Source organism: Anabrus simplex, chromosome X, assembly GCF_040414725.1.
Source record: "Anabrus simplex isolate iqAnaSimp1 chromosome X, ASM4041472v1, whole genome shotgun sequence".
NCBI classification, from domain to species: Eukaryota; Metazoa; Arthropoda; class Insecta; order Orthoptera; family Tettigoniidae; genus Anabrus; species Anabrus simplex.
The window spans coordinates 147307230-147330513 of record NC_090279.1 but is presented as its reverse complement, the minus strand read 5'-3'; the positions used below and the strand labels follow the sequence as shown (position 1 = coordinate 147330513).

The 23284-nt window shown below is 38.9% G+C and overlaps 1 protein-coding gene across 1 annotated transcript in view; it reads right to left on the bottom strand.

The window, feature by feature from the left end:
* Positions 1-23284, bottom strand: part of LOC136886717 (uncharacterized) — a 420809-nt gene that overhangs the window by 102062 nt on the left and 295463 nt on the right. Inside the window, exons 18-20 of the mRNA XM_067159522.2 lie at positions 13442-13588; positions 6079-6264; positions 1600-1746 (exon numbers count right to left, since the gene is read on the bottom strand). Of these exons, the coding sequence (XP_067015623.2) occupies positions 1600-1746; positions 6079-6264; positions 13442-13588 (480 nt within the window). The remainder of the gene's footprint in view (positions 1-1599; positions 1747-6078; positions 6265-13441; positions 13589-23284) is intronic.

The window sequence follows — 23284 nt, the reverse complement described above, 5'->3', positions numbered from 1 at the left end:
AGCTTGGAATAGAAGGTCAGCCAAGTACAAGAAAATGGAGAAGTAGCCTGCCAAAGGGATTGGAGAGTTGACAGGCAAGCAATGCTTGCCCAAGATCATCATCATCATCATCATCATCATTGCACAGTTCCAGTTTCCCAGGTACTGTTAATGAGCCTCTTCGACTTCTTCCTGTCCATATACAACTTGTCATGGAGAACATCATCCACTGTCCATCCTCTGGTAACTAGATCAACCTTGATCATGTCCATCCATCGGATTTTAGGTCTTCCTGCAGGTTTTTTTCCCCTTCACCTGTCCTTCCAAATTTATTCTGGCTGTTCTTGTAGACTCCATCCTCATCACATGCCTATACCACCATAGCCTGGATGTACCGATCCAGTCTAATAGGGATGTCTTTATTCTGGCTTCCTTCCTTACCTCCTCATTTCTTAACTTATCCATCTTGGTCTTCTCGATGGTGGATCAAAGAAATTTCATCTCTAAAATGATGCTTGCAGTCTTGATGAATCTCTTTTTGTGAGGGTGCACGCTTCAATACATAGGTCAATATTGGTATGAAATAGCTGTAAAACATCATCAATCTGGCTGGTTTTGGAATCATGTCATCCCATTAAGGTGTTCTTACTTGTTGGTAGAATTCAGATCCCTTTTGCACTCTGTTTGTAATTTCCTTTCTGACCAAATTATCACTGGAGATTACACTTCCAAGGTAAGGAAAACTATCCACACACACTCTAGCTGGTGGTCTCCTAGTTTTACACTTGCTGGACTCCCTTCTCTGTTGACAGCCATCACCACTGTCGTGGTCTAGCTGATGTTGAGGTTATATTCCTGGAACTGGGATTTCCATACGTTGAGTTTGGTCTGTACTTCCTCTTCTGTTTCACCCCAAATCATGATATTATCAGTGAGAAGGCCACTGCATTCAGTTCACTTAACTTTTCCTGATGTTTTTCATTATATTGTCCTTAACAGTGATGAAGATACTACTACTACTACTACTACTACTACTACTACTACTACTACTACTACTACTACTACTACTACTACTACTACTACTACTACTACTACTACTACTACTACTACTACTACTACTACTACTACTACTACTACTACTACTACTACTACTACTACTACTACTACTACTACTACTACTACTACTACTACTACTACTACTACTACTACTACTACTACTACTACTACTACTACTACTACTACTACTACTACTACTACTACTACTACTACTACTACTACTACTACTACTACTACTACTACTACTACTACTACTACTACTACTACTACTACTACTACTACTACTACTACTACTACTACTACTACTACTACTACTACTACTACTACTACTACTACTACTACTACTACTACTACTACTACTTCTTCTTCTTCTTCTTCTTCTTCTTCTTCTTCTTCTTCTTCTTCTTCTTCTTCTTCTTCTTATCACTACCAGTATATATCATAAATATTAACTAATATTTACAGCATATGCACTAAATTAAATATTAACTTACACCATTATCCTGGAGACTCTCAGGACTTGTTGGTCTTAAAGAAGAGAGCAATAAAGCATGCATATCTTACCTTCTTCTCAGCATCAGGTGACTTTGAGTTGTCCTCTACAGCAGTTGCTTTGCTCTGGATTTCCCTGCTTATCTTTTTCTTTAGGGGCAACGTAGGCTGCGGCTTTCCATCTTCCTTTTTGTCACCATTATTTTTTGCTGCTTCATCCTACAATAAAACTTGGTATAATTCATAGGTTTGTACAACATAGTTAACATTGGAATTATACAAATTGTCATATTTGTTAAAGATATAGGAAGAGTGGTTTACAAGAGTAACATAATGGTAAGCCACAAGTAAGTGAAAAAGCAAGTAATATGTAAGTTAACTGCAAACTGCTTACATGTTATAACTGCTCAAAATGACCACTATTGTTTTCAATACACTAAGATGTCTATGTATAAGAGATTTACAGACTCTGTGACATAAATCAAGATTGAATGAAGATTTCTGAAAATTTACTATGTAGAAGTTCTTTCAATTGTTCCAAATCTTGGGGTTTCTCAGAATTTTTTTTTATTTTTTTTTTTTTTTTTATCCTCCACACTGAGAAATCACTAGGAGTTAACTCGGTGATCTGGCTGGTCAATCATTAGTTTCTCTTTACCCTATCCACTCACTGAAATGTGTATTTAAAAAGTCTTGCACAGTAAGTGCATAGTGCACTTATCTTGATGCCAGATTAGAGTCTCTCTCATGCGTTCATAAAAAACGACTATTGTCATGTGGAAATTTTTCATAAACCACTAAATACTGTCATTGCCGAATGTCTAGTTGCAGTGTCAGAATGGGAATTTCTGCTCTCAAAATTTCATCTACACGTGTTAGCAAAACACTATTTGGACAAGAGTGGAAGAATTGTGAAGGTATTCATTTATTTATTTACTTTTTACAATTTGCTTTACATCGCACTGACACAGACAGGCCTTATGGCGATGATGGGATAGGAAAGGACTAGGAGTGGAAAGGAAGCAAGCGTGGCCTTAATTAAATTACAGTACAGCTCCAGCATTTGCCTGGTATGAAAATGGGAAACCACAGAAAATCATTTTCAGGGCAGCTGACAGTGGGGTTCGAACCCACTATTTCCCGAATTCAAGCTGATAGCTACATGACCCAAGCTGCGCAGCCATTTGCTCGATTATGAAGGTATTCAAAACCAATTGTTACGATAGTATAGCCAAAACCAGCCAGAAAAGTGTGAGGGCAGTGTTATCGCCTATTTCAAATTTAAAACAATTTTCTGCCACGAAACTGAAGTAAGCTACTTTATGTCACACCGACACAGATAGGTCTTATGGTGGCAATGGGAGAGGAAAGGGATAGGAGTGAGAAGGAAGCGGTCGTGGCCTTAAGTAAGGTACAGCCCCAGCATTTGCCTGGTGTGAAAAGTGGAAATTACTAAAAACCATTTTGAGGGCTGTCGCCAGGGGGGTTCGAACCCACTATCTCCCTGATGCAAGCTCACAGCTGCGCGCCCCTAACCGCTCGGCCACCTTGCCCAGTGCCTTAATTAACCCCTCAGTGTCGCAGCCATTTAAAGAGCTTCCTACCCCGTGGCCGGATGAGATTTCAATTATGCGCGACTGAAACACATTGATTCACTTGAAGCGTTACTACAAGTATAAGAGTAGCCCGATATTCACGAAATTAGGAATTCCTTATGATAGAACTATGTACATGCAGATAATTACATATTTGTTTCACATTAACTTAGTAATTTTGTTTCATGTGATAGAGATCGAAGCACTCTCCCTGACAGAGACCCACATCACACTACTGGCAGCAGTACACCGACGTCTTCTTTTTGTCGTGTTTTGAACACGTGATACGTCTCTGAGGTTAGTATTTCTCTCCCTTAGGTGCTAATTTCATGATAAAATGTCTTTCCTGCAACCTTATAACTGTATTATCTGATGTGCACCGGCCTTGAATATTTCGTTCCCCGCCCGAGCCAGCGTATTTCGTAAACCAACCTTCCTCCAATTGAACCCAGTTAAACAACTGCTCAATGTTTGTTCCAGTGACTTGTCTGAAAATTATTAGAGAATTTAGGAATCTGAATTTACTGTTGAAAACTTCCCTTTGACCTGTATAATTATCTATAGTCTCTCACACGAAAATTCCAAGTACTGGTTCCTCCTCATCGGCACTCTCATCATTTACCACTGCATCCTTCTTCACAGTAGTGTTGGCTACTGAATGCATGATTCGAAGCAGTGTATCGATTCATTCAAGTGTCCGAGTGAATCGATTCACAGGAAAGGCGAGCTCACGGCACACGATTCAGCTTACTCCCAGCGGACAGTGCTGAGTGGCGCACTCACTGGACGTTGACGGGGAGCCGAGCTTCCGCTGCGGCGAGACAGTGTATCATGGCACATCGAAAGAATCGTGAACGAGCGCGGCTCAGTGAGACACATGATGCACACGGCTCCTTATCGGCTCACAGGACACGCGGAGAGCCGAGCTTCCGCTGCAGCGAGGCATACAGTGAATCATGGCACATCGAAAGAATCGTGAACGAGCGCGGCTCAGTGAGACACATGATACACACGGCTCCTTATCGGCTCACTGGGCACGCGGAGAGCCGAGCTTCCGCTGCAGCGAGGCATACAGTGAATCATGGCACATCGAAAGAATCGTGAACGAGCGCGGCTCAGTGAGACACATGATACACACGGCTCCTTATCGGCTCACTGGACACGCGGAGAGCCGAGCTTCCGCTGCAGCGAGACATACAGTGAGCCATGCTAGACTGAAAGAATCGTATGCTATAATGGACTCTCGAGCTCAGCTCATTTGAAAATAATACCCATTTGCATTCACTGTCCTCTTCTTACAGGGAGGTTTAAATAATAGATGGATTTATTTGCAGTGTTAAAACGGTAGTCACAACATAATTCTGAAGTAGCTAGTAAGTAGGTAGGCTATTAGGTTATACTATTTATTAGTTTAATGAATCTTAGTATTATAACTTAGTTGACATTTGACAGTTAAACTCAACTCTAGCCTGCCCTATGACTATGAGTCATGCTCATGAGTCATGACCACTCAAAAGTACCTGTTTTATATTGGGAAGAACGGCTCAGTATTCTCTCAGTTCATATGTCACATCGTTGCACAAGACTTCAATCATTTTTTTTTTGCTAGGGGCTTTACGTCGCACCGACCAAGATAGGTCTTATGGCGACGATGGGATAGGAAAGGCCTAGGAGTTGGAAGGAAGCGGCCGTGGCCTTAATTAAGGTACAGCCCCAGCATTTGCCTGGTGTGAAAATGGGAAACCACGGAAAACCATCTTCAGGGCTGCCGATAGTGGGATTCGAACCTACTATCTCCCGGATGCAAGCTCACAGTCGCGCGCCTCTACACGCACAGCCAACTCGCCCGGTAGACTTCAATCATATGTGGACAGACGCAATAACAGTATGTTGAATCAGAAAACCAACGGGCTACTGTACATCTCGGGTAGCCTATACAAAATATGACGATTTAAAAAAATCCTCAGCTGATAGAAAAATACTTTTTAAGAAAAGACTGAGCGAGTTGTCGTGCGGTTAATATCGCATGGCTATGCACTTGCATTCGGGGGATGGTGGGTTCGAATCCCACCGTCGGCAGCCGTTAAGACGGTTTTTCCGTAGTTTCCCCATTTTCACACCAGGAAATGCTGGGACTGTACCTTAATTCAGGCCATGGCTGCTACCTTCCTAACCTTTCCCACCCTGCGTCGCCGAAAACCTTTGATTTATTAGAGTAACTAGCATTTTTTCTAAGAAAGGAGTTCATAGTATGAAGACTAGATGGCAGCTGCGAGCACTGAATGCTGTTGCTGCTGTCTTACTAGCACATACTACACAGATGCAGTAGGAGCGGTGACCAATGAGCCGTGAATCGGATCACTGTATCGATTCAGTAACGTGAACGGAATCAAATGAATCGATTCACTAAAATGAATCGAATGTCCCATCACTACTTCACAGTCATATCTTCTATTTCATTATCACTGCTGCTAATACTGTCACTACTACTTCCGACTAAACTTTCATCTGAATTATACAATATTTCAAGCATGTTACTCTCAGTCAAACCACGGCTCAATCTAGCCATTGAGCGCGGTACGTCACACTGACTGATGAAGCTGCAGCAAGACCAAAAGCAGCAGGACGAAACTGAATGAGGGGAATAACATTTATGATTAAACAAACCAACTCGATACATATTTCAGATAAAAGGTTGAGACATCGTCTTTCAAACGAAATATATACCATGAACAACCGGTTCTCGTATCGTATGACAGAAAGCAGCACTAACTCATGCCTACACAGTGCACTCGTGGAGAGTTACAAGTGTATGGAGCTGTGGAGTTCATCTATGTTTCAAGGAACCAGTGCTTTGTCTCACTCCCTCTTTACACACAGACTGCTCCCATATGCGCTGTGCTAAGTAAGGATATTCAACAAGTGTTAGAAAATGAAGTACATGATGTTTCCTTACATTCAAAAGTGTTGCAGTAGATGATCCCATGAGCTCTTCCAGACTTGGTAATGCATTAACAATGTCACTGTCAATTGGTTTCAGAGGTAAGATTGAACACTCTAGAAGTTTTGGAGTTTTATTAATGGACAATTTGTCTGCAGAACTATCCTTTCCAGCATCATTTGCAAGTGGACACGTCACATCCTGAAATGCACAAAAACACAAAAAACTGTGAAGGAAAATCTAAACATAGCAAAAAGTGGTGCAGGTTCAGCCTTAAAAGTTCAGCAAACTACATAAAATCATTAGGATATACAGAATCTTGTATGTCAAGTTTTGTACTTCTTAGTCCTGAGTTATGGTCGTTAATAACATATTTCTTTCTTGCTCTTTAACCTATGCCTGTCCAATACAACCTTATGTACTTATTGTATGTTAGGAAAGTGACAACCAGCATTTAGGACAATTTGTAGTGCTTGTTATCATTAAAGTTTGTTCTTAGAGCATAGAAATACACATTTTTACTGGCAAAGTATAGTTAAGAAGGAAACAAAACATTTCAGTGTTGACTTAGTCAAATGTATGAGGCATGTTTTTTAAGTAAGTACCGTTTTGAAATAAATGAAACACAGAGAATTTTTAACGATTTTATTTTTATATGAAAGCCTGTACAATACTCTACTTTTCAACATAATTCCCACCAATACTGAGGCACTTGTCATATCGTACAACGAGCTTTTGCATACCATTCTCATAGAAGTTGGTCGCCTGATTTGTCAGCCACTGCAACACGGCCATCTTGACATCTCATCGTCGTCTGTTTTCTCTCACTGTTCGGTCAACTGCCTGCGCCAAATTTTCACTAATGACTGAAGGTCGCCCACACCGTTCATCATGCACATATTTGTGGCCATCTTTAAATGCTCGAACCCATTTCCTAACCATTCCATCGCTCATATCAGATGTAAGGCTTTTCAGTCTCTGTGGGAATTTAGAATTTTCCATTCCATCGCTCATAATGTTTGGTCCATAAACTGCACAGATCTCACGATGAATATTGATAGCTTTCAAACCTTTTGCACTCAGAAAACGAATAACAGACCGGACTTCACAGTTGGCGGGACTCTCGATCGGCGAGGCCATTTCAAATGCTTGCCAACAAATGTACACAAGGGCGACTATTGCCATAATGGTGTCTCAGCTTTGCCTATAGATGCAGGTACACAGCGTGCATGCACAGAATACCAACCGCAGCACTGCATCGGCGGAATATCAAAACGGTATTTACTTAAAAAACATGCCTCGTAAATTAAAAGCTTTCCAGTCTGTCGAAGACACAAGTTAAATATAAATATTACCTATAACATACATACATACATACATAGATAGATACATCATCATTATAGACCATTATGCCTTTCAGCATTCAGTCTGCAAGCCTCTGTGAATTCACTGAACCTCGCCACAATCTTCTATTTGCAACTAGTGCTGTGGTCTCATTTAGTTCTATACCTCTTATCTTTAAATCGTTAGAAACTGAGTCGAACCATTGTCATCTTGGTCTACCTCTATTTCTCTTACCCTCCATAATAGAGTCCATTATTTTCCCAGGTAACCTATCCTTCTGCACTCGCCTCACATGACCCCACCACCAAAGCCTGTTTATGCACACAGCGTCATCTATCGAGTTCATTCCTAACTTAGCCTTTATCTCCTCATTCCGAGTACGCTCCTGCCATTGTTCCCACCTGTTTGTACCAGCGATCATTCTCGCTACTTTCATATCTGACCTAGAACATACCTGTAAAAAATCCACATAATTAATAATAATGGTATTGTTTTTATGTCCCACTAACTACTTTTGATGGTTTTCGGAGACGCCAAGGTGCCAAACTTTTGTTCCGCAGTATTCTTTTACGTGCCAATGAATCTACCGACGCAAGGCTGACGTACTGGAGCATCTTCAAATACCACCGGACCGTACCAGGATCGAACCTGCCAAGTTAGGGTCAGAAGGCCAACGCCTCAACCGTCTGAGTCACTCAACCTGGCAAAATACATTATTAAACAAGTGTGTATTTTTATTCCTTGTTTAATAATGTGTGGTTTTTTTTTTTTTTTTTTTTTTTTTTTTTTTTTAATAACAGGTATGCTATAGTGTAATACAGTATTTATATTTAATTTATGTGTTCAACAGACTGAAAAAGTTTTAAGTTACATATGGCAAAGCATAGATAAACCCCCATGTAATAACTTGACAAGAAGTATCTATGACAATGTGCTCTTTCTTTCCTGTTGTGCTTGTTTTGGGGGACTTCAGATTTCCATCTGGTCCCCCACCCTCTCTCATAAATTCCACTTTAAGGAAGATATTGAGAAATTCTAATTTTAAAATGCATTTTAAATACCTACGGCCCATTGTGATGCTACTTTTGATACCTCGGCGAGGGTAAACACATCTTGGCTCAAGTCGAGACAAGTTGCTGGAGTCCTCTGCGATAAAAAGATGCCTCAGCATCTAAAAACTAAAATTTACACCACTGTGGTACGCCCAGCAGCCATTCACGAGATAGCATGTTGCCCAATGACAAAAAATATGAGCAGGCTCTTCATACCATGGACGTGAAGATGTTTCGATGGACTCTTGGACCGACTCGTTGTGACCTTGTGAGAAATGCAGACGTACGACAAGGATTTGGTGTTGCTCCAATTGTCGAAAAGTAAGAGAACCTCGTCTCCACTGGTACGGTCATGTAATGAGCAGGCAGGACTAGTCGTCGTAAAAGCAGCTCTCCAGTTCGACCCGGGTGGAATATGACAACGTGGAAGACTATTAAAGCGGTGGACCGATAACATCCAGGCCAACATGCATGATGTTGGCTTAAAACCTGAAGATGTCAGCAACGGACCGAAATGGAGGAGATATAGCAAAACAGTGGACCTGTACGCCGGGATGAATGCTGGGAAAAAGAGAGATTGAGAAATTTTAATTTCATGTTGGTTTTCTTTTTTTTTTTTTTTTTTTTTGCACAACTTAGGCCTAGTATTCCAATATGAAATTGTGAAAATCTGATTTTGGCTGTCTAACAAAGCCTAAGTACCAAATTAAAAAAAAAAAAATTATCTTCAGTGGCTTTTTCATGACGGTTGACCTGACAGACAGACAGACTGACTGACATACACTATTGTATATTTTTGCTGCCATCTTCCCTAAACTGCCAAAGGTACTCGCCTTATTTACAGAACTGGTTAGTGAGATGAGCACGGTTTGGTCAAATTGTATTGTACTTAGACTATAAATATTAGGGTTGGTTCCAAATTTTTTTTATTACATACATACATACATACATACATACATACATACATACATACATACATATATACATCTTCATTATAGACTGCTAGCCTTTCAGTGTTCAGTCTGCAAGCCTCTGTGAATTTACTAAACGCTGCCATAATCCTCCATTTATAACTAGTTCTGTGGCCTCTTTGAGTTCTATACCTCTTGTGTTTAAGTCATTAAAAACCGAGTCTAACCACTGAGGTCTTGGTCTCCCTCTACTTCTCTTACCCTTCATGTCTGGTCCATTATTTTCCTAGGTAACCTAACCTCAATATGCCTCACATTACCCCACCACTAAAGCTGGTTTATGCAAACTGCTCCATCAATTGAGTTAATTCGTAACTTAGCCTCTCCTCATGCCAAGTACCTTCCTCCCATTGATCCCACCTGTTTGTACCAGCAATCATTCTCACTACTTTCATGTCTGTTACTTCTAACTTATAAATAAGCTTTCATTCTCGTAAAGCGAAACTGATTTGTAAGCAGACCGGTGTAAAGATGGTTTCATCCAGGAACTGACTTCCTTCTTACAGAGTACTGTTGATCACAACTGCAAACTCACTGCATTAGCTTTGCTGCACCTTGATTCACTTACTATACTACCATGCTGGGCAAATACACATCCTAAGTACTTGAAATGATCTATCCGTTCCAGTTTTCTATTCCCAACCAGATATTCAGTTCTTTTAGGTTTCTTCCTTACGGCATCACTTTAACCTTTCTAGGAAAGGATAATTTTTCATATAATATTCACTACACCTATTTTCAGTTCCAACATATTCCAGTCGGCATCAACTTAAATCCTAAGCGGTCCCTTTGATAGTATACTAAAAGTTCATTCAAGAACCGAGAAAAATATCTTTCTGCATGAGAGCACTCTCTTCCCCCTTTTCCATCTTGGTTCTGCTCCTGAACCTGGCGGGAAGTGTATGCGGCTTTTATATAACATTAAAGGGACTGCTTAGGACTTGAGTTGACTGAGTATAGACTGCAGGCTATCAGCACAATCTGCCATTAAGACCAAGTCATCAAAATGCTTAATACATTACCACCTAACTGAATCTCTTCCTGCCAATTTATATCTTACAGTAGATAATCCATAATCCATAATCCATCCATTACAGCCTTGTCTAACTCCAATAAGTACCTTGAACCAAGATCCCATTCTACCATCAATTCTCACCGCAGCCCAATTGTCAACATAAATGTCCAGCTCCATGGCTAAATGGTTAGCATGCTGGCCTTTGGTCACAGGGGCCCTGGGTTCGATTCCCTGCAGGGCTGGGAATTTTAACCATCATTGGTTAAAAGACCTGCACCTGGCGAGCCGAACCCGTCCTGGGATCTCCCGGCACTAAAAGCCATACGCCATTTCATTTCACTTCATTTGTCAACATAAATGCCTTTGATTGCTCTTAATAATCTTCCCTTAATTCCACAGCCCCACCCTAATATGGCAAACATCCTTTCCCTTGGGACACTGTCATATGCCTTTTCTAGATCTACGAAACATAATTGTCTATTCCTCTCGTAGTATTTCTCAATTCACTGGTGATAACTGAAAATCTGCCACACTGTAGGCCTTTCTGTAGCTGTGGTTGCTTTATTACAATGGTAAAAATCCAGCACAAGTACAAAAAAAATTTTAATGTGTGCAAATGGAGCTTATGGATATCCTATAGGTAATTTATACAACTTTTTCCTTCACTGTTGAAATTTTACTAGCTGCATAACATAAATAAATAATTAATAATAATAATAATAATAATAATAATAATAATAATAATAATAATAATAATAATAATAATAATCATCATCATCATCATCATCATCATGTAAACTATGAACAAAGAAAAGATGAATGATTACAGACTTGTCTGACTCCCATAAGTACCTTGAACCAAGAACTCATTCTACCATCAATTCCAGAGCCCAATTGTCAACATAAATGCCTTTGATTGCTTTTAATAATCTTCCCTTATTACCACAGCCCCCCAGCAGTATGGCAAAGATCTTTTCCCTTCCAAAACTTCTTCATCCTGTCGGACCTGTGTATATACTTGATGAAATCCATAGTTCCAGCAAGTAACCAAAGTGGCGAAGATAAGTCTGCCCCTTTTTTATTCTAGCCAACAAAATATGTTTCGAGGTAATATATGCTACATTAATTTTTTTTTCGTTTACACCCACATTGCAGCACTTTTATCAGTCATATATATTAAAGTCCAACAGCATTAAATACAGTCAGCTTTTCAGCTTCTTCTTCTTCTGCTCCCAAAACTTCTTCATCCTGTTGGAGCTGGCTGCCCTTTGGTTGTCAGTAATGGTGTACACAAAATGACCAACAGATGGCACTGGACAGCAACATGTCTGATATAAATGGCCACACATGCTTGACATGACATGGGGTTTTATTGACACCAACAAGTGCACAAACATGTCAACAGATGGCGCTGGACAACAACACGCCAGTGATGCCGCATGAGACCAGTGTACGATATAAACGGTGCTGTCGTGAGAGAGGGCATCAGATGTGCTTGCAATCGCGGCAAGTTGATGTTACAAAAAAAAGGCACTGTTAGTGAAGTTTTACTGTACTGGTGTCAATAAAACCCCATGTCATGCATGTGTGTCAATTATTACCACTCTATCTCCAATATTCCGTAAAGTATTGCCTCGTCAAATGTAAACGGACTTTTGGGTCATCCTGTACATATATTTGTCTCTTAGAATCTTGTAGTAAAATCAAACTCATGATAAGGTTGAAAAATGAATTTTAAGGATTACATTTATTTTTAACTGTATCAATAACCAGCCTGTTTTTTCATTCCAAAATGAATTCATGAGCAAAAAAGCACATTCAATTGAAGCATCTGTCTGGGAATATGGAGAACAAATTCAACTGTCGTAAAAATAAAGAGAGAGAGAGATATCTGCATTATTCTCAACAAATGTTCTAAAATTTGCATCCACTCATCTTTGACAGTCGAATTATCATCCTCAGCTGAGGTAATTTCAATTTTCAGTCATTCATACAATAAACATGTGGATAAGTGCAAGGGTTCTTTTCTGATGAAATCTGGAACATTCGTATGTCCCTCACAGATGACTGTAATCCAGTATTGTCCCGAAAAATATGGGATGTATAGCAGTCCTATCCATAGCTAAACATGTGATGAAATAGATCTCTCCATTTTCACAATTTCGTAACCTTAATTAAGCAGCCACCTGTATTAACAGCTATTTTGTCAGAAGAATGTCTGGTGGACACTTTAGGCAGGTTTCTAAAACATCTAAAAATAAAAATTGGTACAAAAACAATCAAATGGACAGATATAGCTTACACCAAAATCTGTCAAGCACTTTCTGAATGTTTCTTGTGGAGAACTGAGAAGATGAGCCTCCATAATTCCTTTCCCTTGTATTTTCTTTTGGAAATTCTAAGTTTCCAAGGGGGAATTAGATATTTTTCCACCAATGGAGCATGTTTTTTTTTTTTTTTTTTTTACATTGGTTTCTTTCTTTTTCCCCATCAAAAGTTTTAATTTAGCTTTTTTTTTTTTTTTTTTTTTTGACATGCTCTATTGGTGAAAAAATATCTAATTCCCTCCTTGGGAACTTAGAATTTCCATTTGGAATTGCTAGGCGGGCAATAACTCCATTGTGGAGTTTTATCTCCCGTATGCAGTTATCAGACTGTGCCTCTTATATAGGGCTTCTGATAAGTTCACCTGCATACACTCCAGCGTCAGTGTGTAGGGTCTGGCACATCCCACTTAGACCTAAGACGAAACGCTGGTTAATAGAACAAACGCCTGAAAAGCCTTATATCTAATTTGTATTTTCTTTTGTCTTTAGAATGTATATTGTTGACAGTTGACGGTCGAAATAAAATATGGATGCACCGTAAGACATATTATCATTATACACAATTCTTAATATAATATCACTTTACAAAACCCAACATTCCTTGTTAGCACAAGTTGTACAAACGGTAAAAACTAACTCAAAGGAAGATACGTTGAATAATTCTCTTACCTTTTTTTGAAGAGAACCTGTGACTGATACTTCTAGAGTTTTTGGTGGACTACTTATTCCTTTTGGATCCTTCTCTGGTTTCTTGGAAGAAGTTATCTCCAGTGTCTTATTCTTGGCATTCTTCTCTTTGAGTCTAGCAGTTAAAGCCTGCAATAAAATTATGGCATACATTACTTCTTATAGAACATTTCTCCCATATCATAACGAAATGCAAATTTTACACCAGAAGGAAAACAGGTATATACAACTCTGCAAATGATCCAGCAGTCTTCAGAATTGGCCTTTTATTATATTAAAAAAATACATTGATTTGCAAGTAAGAAAAGAAACAAACATAATGTCTGTATGTATATGTCCATGGTAGTTAGTCTCTGGAATATTCAACTGCCACATGTGGCTGTATTCTGTTAGCTAAGCAGTATTGTTGCTTAACTATCGAGTAGTTATGTGGTTTATCGTAACTACGATGGTCAGGTGGATTACGTATGTAGTCCAATTTTTTATAGGAATTTTGGGAAATCTTCTCAAACAAACAAACATTTTCGAACTTAATAATATGGCTGCATAAATAATTTAGAAGCTCTGCAAGAAACTTTATTAATCAACAAAGCTCTATCATGTATCAAATAAAAAGAATGTCAACATGTTCACAAATATTCAGTTAAGAATATTTTCATGCATGTACAGCATAGCATAAAACAAATTAACATAATATAAAGCATAAATGAGTAATTCATAATATGCTAGAATTGGTTTCTTTCCTTTTTCCCATCAAAAATTTAATTTAACAATTATTATAATGATTGAATGGAACTCTCGAACTGTATCCTTACATGGTGCAATAACTAAAACACAATTACATTAAGATTATAACCTAAATTTCACTTGAACTTCACAGATTTATTTGGGGAGGGAGGAACAAATCATCACTGAACTGTTTCTTCTTTGAGACATTCCATGTACAACGGTTCAGAATTGTCAGAACAGATTTCTCTATTTTAATTTGCTTTACGCCACACTGGAACAGATAGGTCTTATGGGGAGGATTGGCTAGGAAACGGCTAGGAGAGGGACAATGCTCATTTCTTTATTAAGTTCATTCAAAATGGAGACTTTTGTCATGATGCACAATTCGGATAGAAGCTTTTGAAATATGGTGTTACAGAAGAATGCTGAAGGTCAGAAGGGTGGATCAGATGACAAATGAAGTGATATTGAATCAAGTTGCATCAAACCAGTCTATGGGCTGATGCCCCTAGCAACAACAGGTATGATTTACAGATGGCAGAATATTACTGAAGATCTGTATCAATTTTCCCAAACGACATTTAGATCAACTGATGCAAGTTATGCAGATCCAGTGGTTTCAATGCTCGGACAGTAGTGAGGAAACAAGATATGGAATGACAACTGCAGTAATAAAATTGTAGGGCCTCAGTCACTGCGTACAAACATTTTAATTTCACACCATCTGGCTGCCTCTTCAACAATTTTCATGTTCCATTTTACTAGATGGCAGAGTAAACCAGATCTCTCATTGGCGTCTATGTGCGAGTTTTAATTAATTTTATCACGTAAACATCAAATGTCTCTCCACAAATCTTTTACATTCCAATATTGTATGACATGGAGTGTCCAACAGGTGGGCTTCCCCTCCTTTAAAACTTCAACTAACTCTCCCAGGTTTTGAGCCGCAATATCGGGGTCCAGAGGCCGACACTATCACTGATCCATAGAGGGAGCTAAAACTGCAGTGAGGAAGATGGAAAAAGTGAATCTGTGCTGGATATTACATAAATTAACTTGAAGAGGACAATTAATTACAGAAGGACTGGCAAGCTATCATTGCTTATGCCTGAATAAAATGAAAACAGATCTAAAAAGCAGGTATTGGTTCTTTTTAATTATAGACAGCCTCATATCTCCATCATAAATTTTGCTGTTAAATTTTTCTCACATTAAAAATGTACCCATTTTTTTTAAATGTGCATGTGTGAAGTAGAGGGAAAATTATGTGAGTAAATATGGTAATAATTTTCTATCTCACTAAAATGAAGATATAATTACAGGAATGTTTGGGGTTAAGGACTTCATGTTCCTTGGTTCTAAAATTAATCACGACACTGTTGGCACACCTGAAATCAAGCTGTGGAAGGAATGTAATGAAAAGCTTGAAAAATATATGTGCCGTGGTATAGGTTAACACTTTCAACACTGCCATATTTTAACATGGACATGGGCAGTGAACTGGGTCTTTTTCCTGAATTTTAATACATTATTACATGTGGTGCTGGTGTCGAATGTTATGAATTCCCTGGACTCACAGGCTAACAACTAAAGAAGTTCTCAACAGAGCTGAAGAAACCATAAGTCTAAAGAAAATTATCGCGAAAAGAAGATGTAGTTGGATAGGACATTTACCCCGGCATTCATCATGGTGCACCACACTGCTTGAAGGGAAACTGGAGGGAAAGACTAGAAGAGGAGACCAAGAGCAGGGTTCCTCGATGGCATTAAAGGGCAACGTCCATATCAACTAATCAAGCAGCTAGCTCAGGATAGAAGGTCGTTGGACGAGGATAGTCATGCTACCCACCAACCATAGGTTGAGGAGAATGAGGGAGAGAGACACAACAGCAAAACATATTTGATTTTTGCATCATGTGAAGGTGTCAGCCATCTAAACTGAAGATGTTAATTTAAGAAGTTGCTATCTAAGTATTTTAATTATACTAGTCTTATGAAAAACAAAGATATGTACAAGGAAAAAAAACTTTTACATTCAAGTTTTACCAATAAACCTGCTCAAATGATAAAAATTAATCATTCATTTTCATTCATTCACTTAACCCATCTGCATCTGCCTCCTTTAGCAGATAAGGCTTGGAAACCATGAATTTTCACACAATTTGTTCAGGTTGTAGACCTCTGAATAAATCGGCATAAATTCCGTATTTATTGACATAATTCAAGATTCTTTACAGAAAAAGGGTTGTGAAGCAACAGTTATATATATATATATATATATATATATATATATAATACGAGGGCTGTTTCAAGTTCTACTTCTCTCTAAAAGTAAATTGCGTAATGGCAGGAAGCAGGTCTGCGCGTTGTACGATTGCGCCGCTCCCTCGCTACAACTGCCACCAGTGCTGGCTCCAATCCCTCAGTCGTCACTGAGCTACGGACGAGTAACGATGGCCACTATGATCGATGCTCCCGCCAACTGTAAGCTGCGAAGTGTGGTTCGTTTCCTTCAAGCTGAAAGATTCAGTGCTGCTGAAATTCACTGCAGGATAAGTGAAGTGTATGATGAACACTGTATGAGTGACAGTGTTGTGAGAAAATGGTGTAGGAAATTTGCCGAAGGTCGAACAGACGTCCATGACAAAGGTGGTCAAGGACGCAAGTCGGTTGCTACTGCTCCAGAGCGCGATACAAAACAAACGAAGAGGCATGCTCTCATCTAGCGTGGTTCTGACCCATGACAATGCACAACCACATAGTGCCAATGTGACAAAAGAACTTCTCCAAAAGTTCAAGTGGGAAGTCTTTGACCACCCACCTTACAGTCCAGACGTAGCACCCAGTGACTATCACCTCTTTCGAGAAATGAAGGCGTGATTAGGTGCACAACGCTTCGCTACCAACAAAGAGCTTCAAGACACTGTGAGGACCTACCTGAGCTCACTGGTGGCAGACTTCTTTGCAGACGGTATAAAAAAGCTGGTCTCTTGTTATGACAAATACCTCAACCTTTATGGTGACTATGTAGAAAAATAAGTAAGAATGTACAAAGCTTTTGGTATTAAATTATCTTGTTATCTCAATATGTCTATTATTTATGGCCTATCGGAACTTGAGACAGAATGGAATGTTGCAGGAGTCACATTGCCATGTACTCCCCCTTCTGGTCTTCTTTTGCTGACATGCTACACAGAGTTTTGCAATTTTAGTTCCTTTGGCTTCTGTTGGGGGAGGGGGGTGTGTGTGATCATGATGGGAAAAAGTCGGTCAGTCAGTCGTGACAGCAATTCTCCAGGTGTAGCTGCCTGTCGCTTGACAGCGCCTTCTTTGAAGTGATTAGCAATCATTTCCTTGGCAAGTTTTTTCTCCCAATCCCATTCAACGATGTCCTCGAAACTGCAACCAGTGTCATGCATAATTTCATCTGCCACTGACATAGTGTTGTCAAGTTCCCTTTCCCTTTCACTTGCTGCTGCATCACAACGATTCAAACGTATATGCATATTTTCACCAGGATCTTCCTCATCATCACTACTACTATAATCAGAGCCTAGAAGTTTGAAATAACACATTTTCTTCATCATAATCGCCACTAACGAACACATGCTTCTGTTCATCAGCCATTATCTCCAAACAATCTGGTTCGGAGATCGCAAGTACTTTTACAAGCACCACTCAAATGAAATAGTTCTTAAATCAGCCCTCAGGGTGCAGGCTATCTCATCTCTGGTAAAAGCTGTTAAGAACTTCCAAGTAGTTGAACAGGTCTACCGACAGAAAGCAGCATATCTCGTTTTTGGTGGACAAATGAGCGCTGCGTAATAGTACGCTTATGGCTATAGAGCCTTTTATCGCATCAGCGTACTGGTACGCTTACAGATGGGCTTGGGTTAAGCCACAAATGAACACACGTACATTTGAAGTACAAAATTCACCTATTTAGGAATAGTTTGTTTTGGTACAGTAGCCTTGAAAACATTGGGCTTTGCACAGTCCAACCCTGCACCACCATCTACAGTACCTTCTTTTCGTGGTACAGGTGAAACATCAGCCTGCGTCTTTTCGCATAAACGAAAAAATAAGCCTGAATTTTGGGAGAAATGAAGTATTTCTCTAGTTTTTTTTTTTTTTTTGGAGTAAAATAATGCAGCTAAAATAACTTGCACTCGAAAGTGACATAACAAATAAATATCTTGCCTGAACTATCACTTGATATGTTATTTGGTTCACAAGCAGAGTATTCATCACTGTCATCTATTTCTGAACCCACTTCTCCTGATGATATATCCAAGATATCACTATCATTGAGCTGGCGTGAAGATATGTTTCTACAGTCACACAGCCAACAGCACGACATATTTGGCACGCTCAGCACCTGGCACATCGAGTGCTTTGGTAGAGGTCATGGCGAGGAGAAACTACACTGGGTCTTTTTCCTGAATTTTAATACATTATTACACAAGAGCAAAACATAGGAAGTACCTCATTTTTGTACCATATGAAGGTGTCAGTCTTCCAAAACGAAGATGTTTATCATGAAGTACACATCTGAAGTATTTTAATTATACTTGTCCTATAAAAAAACATTAAAAATGTATGAGAAAAATATTTTACATTCAAGTTTGACCAATAAGCCTGCTCAAGCAATAAAAATGAATCATCCTTTATTGTTTAGGTTTGAACTTCCCAATAACTTCTGCATTCTAGTACACACTAGATAAACTACTACCTCCAAGCAAGGGACTGGAACCATATGGGATACATACTGCTGCCTATAAAAACGTGCAAAAATTACACCTGCATGGTATACAGACGCCGTCCACAACAAGGAAAGCAGAGCACCCACATCTCGTACAGGCATAGTATTGAAAGTGTTAAAGAAAACTCAAATATGGCATATTGTGTTAACCCATTAACATAACAATTTTAGTGTACTGAGCATGTGCATGTATACCATTTTTTCATGCATAACATACAGTTTTATGCTACTATGATTTATACGTGTAATCCGCAACATATTGAATTTTAATCATACCCCTGTTTGATGCGATGAAGTGCAGCACCCAGAAGAATAATTTTTGTTAGTTTCAATGGTGTTAAACACCCTAAAACACTCTGAGAAACGCAAAGCGGAGGTATCTGGAGGGAGGGTCCTGTTTATGATGGGTTTTATTCCAGAATTCCATACAATATCATACTTGGATGGTTTATCACCTGTTTTATTCCATTCCCAGCCATGTTCCCTTGTCTTTTTTTAGGCAGAATGGACTTCATTATCATAGTCACTTTCAAACGCGTCATCACTCATGTGAAATTTTTTTGTTATGCTGCTATAATTTTCACTGCTAGTAAATAAAATTGTTTAATTTTCTAAAACTACATCACTACCCAATTCACTCTGATTAACCCATAATCATTATCATTTCCCTTTATCCAGCTGTAGCCGGGTAGGTGCAAATATGGTTCCTCTCCACTTTCTTCGGTAGGGGGCACCCTAACATATTCTGAGGCACCATATCTGCTAATCCATATAGGCTAATGTTATGATGGGCTGGTTGCACCCAAAGGTATTTTATACCTACTTCCAAGTTCAAAATTAGGCCGCCCCTAACATGGAGTCAGACGCCTTTTTTAGCCACTCCTCTGGACTACAGATGCTACAGGTTTGCCCCTTCTGCCATCTCCACCGTACTGAAGTCTACCTTCTCCGCCATAGATGCTGTTGAGGTCTTCACTCGTAACCCTGAGCTGGGACCCATACGAGATGTTACACACCGGGTCAGTGTACTCTGGGACTCTCATGGGCAGGGGCGCCACTCCCTGGGTAGGGCTGCCTCCCAAGAGAGTCCCTACCTGCCCCATAATATACGTTCGATTTTATTCCTTGTCATACAATGTTTACTAGGGCTAGCCATTTCTGCTGATTATGAAGTGCGTAATCACCCTAGTTGGAGAGTGCTTGACAGCTGTGTGATGCAATCTATGATGTTCGTTCCAACTTCAAGAGAGAAAGAGCAGATTCTCAGCTTTTAGACTGTACACTACATGTCATACAATCTATGGAGAGAAGGCTTGAACTAGTTGCAGAAAGCTTACCTGTATCTGTGTATGAATGGTCACTGTGCGCACGGCCACCAGGCTTGCGGCAAAGTATGCCAATGAGAAAAGTATAAGCCTACACAATAAATTAGGTCAAGAATTCCATCAGCTCCCACTGAAAATTTTCAAACGGTGTCTTTATAAATGGCTGCTGGTACATCCATGGTATTCCACTGCCGAATGCCTTGAAGAGGACTGGAGCAGTCTACAATAATTTCATGTATTATTTTCTAGGTTGTATATATCTTCAGATGGGGCAATGTCTTCCATTGTATTTGCTTAAATGTAATGTATATCTTGTTATTTAAATGTGCTATGTATAACCATATTCGTAGAATATAACAATTCTTTTTGTTCTGATTTAATTTCAATGGACACCAAGCATTGAACTGGATGAGAGTCCTCTGCCAAATGTTACCAGGATTCAAACCCGAGATGGACAGACTGGGAGTGTGGATGGACAACAGCATCAATGTACCGCCGATGGACATTCTTTTCTACAATACTATAATTCATTTTTTGTTATCTGTCAGTTAGTTGAGTATAATTGTTTAGTTTTTACAGAACATAAATTTATATTGACAAAGAAGTGTATCCACTGGCATGCAAGATATATTGAGGTGTATATAGTTTTATTATTGGAGGATGCTCATTTATTTTTACATGGAGAATATTTATATTATGTTATATATTAATGTATTATGGCAAAGGCTACTGCACTTGTTTAATGCTAAATAAATGATACAATGATTCAACAATCAACAGAAAAAATAGCAGGGACATCAGTAAGAGAATGAAATGCAGTCTAGTCAGTGTCATCATTAGGGCTCGGATGTTTAAGACCTAAAAATAGCCCAAATATGGAAGCAAATATGACCTCAAAAATGAGGAAATATGACCTCAAAAGTGACAAAATATGACCCGAAAATGATTAATATGGTCATTTTAAAATTAATTATAAATCGGAATGGTAATTCCTGTTATACATATTTGTTAACTAAATGCTTTATTCTTACTATAATACTTTAATATTAATATTATAAACTAACCATCTGTACAGAAATATTCTTCTCCAAATTCCTTAACAAAGCTTCGTAACTTAACACTAGTAGAGGACTTTTCTCAGGGTGCGAAATCGGAAAAAAGTGGTGGGCAGAGGGAGAAGGATTATAGGACTTAAATACTAATGTTTATTTCAAGCAGTACCCGGCCAGGGAAGGGTAAACTGTATAATTCCCTTGTAAGTAAATTACCACCCCACCCTGAAAAATATATTTAAAATATTTTTGTTTGAATTCTGTTGTTATAATAAGAATGATACTCAATGTAAAATTATTGCCGGGTTTCAGATGGACTTGCCAGAGTTAAACATGAAAAATAGGCTGCATGTGCAGAGTTGCCACCGCTACGTTGTTTTATTGCTCAAGGTGTGGCAGTCATCCTATTATTTCTATCTTATGTGTACCGGTATTTTTGTTGTTTTTATGAAAATATTCACAGTAAAAACACTGATTTTAGTAATATATGTGTTATATTTTCCTCATTTTAAAACGAAGAATCCCCAATGGGCAAATTTAGTGGTGGTGGTGGTGGTGGTGGTGGGGGGACCTTTGTGATAAAATCATCGGGGGGGTGGTTAACACACACACACCCCCGCCGCGGTTTCACACCCTGACTTTTCCTTAAGCATACTGGAATGTGTGCTGCGATGCGATTTACTATAAACTAACACTTCTGTAAGTGAAAGGAGGTTGAGGTTCTAATATCTGAACAAAGACAAGTGAGCGATTACCAGAAGTAATTAGCTCACTGCTGGGACGGGATTTTCCTGATTATTTCTGTCTCTACCTGGGAGATCGGGTTGCCGAATACAGCGGGTTGGTTATTCGACTATTCGACTTGTATCAACAGCGTCATACCGAGAAGCAGTTTTGTAAACATTAGTTCACATTCGCTAAGTTGAAGATGATTTTGCACACCTACAGCTGTCAAATTGCCAAAATATGACCAAAATATGTTTCTAGTAAAATAGCTCAAAATATGACCTTATGACAAAAATAGCCAAAATATGCATTTATATGACAAATGAAAATCACTTAATTGTGACAATAATCACCTGATTTGCACCGAAATCCAATCAGGTAAGAAAATAGAGACAAAGCAAAAAATATGACTTTTCCTACGCATCCAAGCCCTAGTCATCATCTATAATTATATATAATAAGAGTTTTGTCTGTACACTGCTCAGAATTTTAAAAGAATGGTATTTTTGTATCGGTCACGTCCACAGTAACACGGAAATGCACTTTTTAATTTTCAGCCATCTCTGAGAGAGAGTGTGAGTGTGAGTGTGAGTGTGAGTGTGTGTGTGTGTGTGTGTGTTTGTTTATGTATGAATAGCATCACAAGAAAATGGCTGAAGAAAATTGAATGAAAATCGGTATATAAAGTTGGGGAATGAGGCACTACAATCTAGGCTATAAATAATTTTATTCACAATGAGTGAAATTGTAGTTCAGGGAAAGGCCTAAAATTTAATTTAAAATATTTATGTTATTAGTGGCCCTAGCGATAAATACTATATAACTAAAGTTGTGTATAATTAAATTTCTGATCATTTATGTCTGATATATTTTTACCATACTGACTATGATGTGCCTAAAATGTCTTTTTTTTAAAATACCGGTACATATGTTATTGGTCCTATCGAAAAGTACTACGAGGGCTGATCAACAAAGAGAGACTGATTTTTTTTCCTGTAGCTTCCATGATGGTTTCCTATCTGTAACATAAATATTTGGAAAGAGCAGGTTTTTATGTATGATGTCCGTAGGGAGCAGCACTCTCGTATCGGTAGGTTGGCATTTACGCTGTATCTTGTAGACACTATGTGCATTTCGCATACCAGACAATGGAGGTGACGCGAGAGGAACAGTACAGCGCAATCAAATTCCGTTTTTGTTTAAACCATACAGCCACCGAAAGTTACGAAAA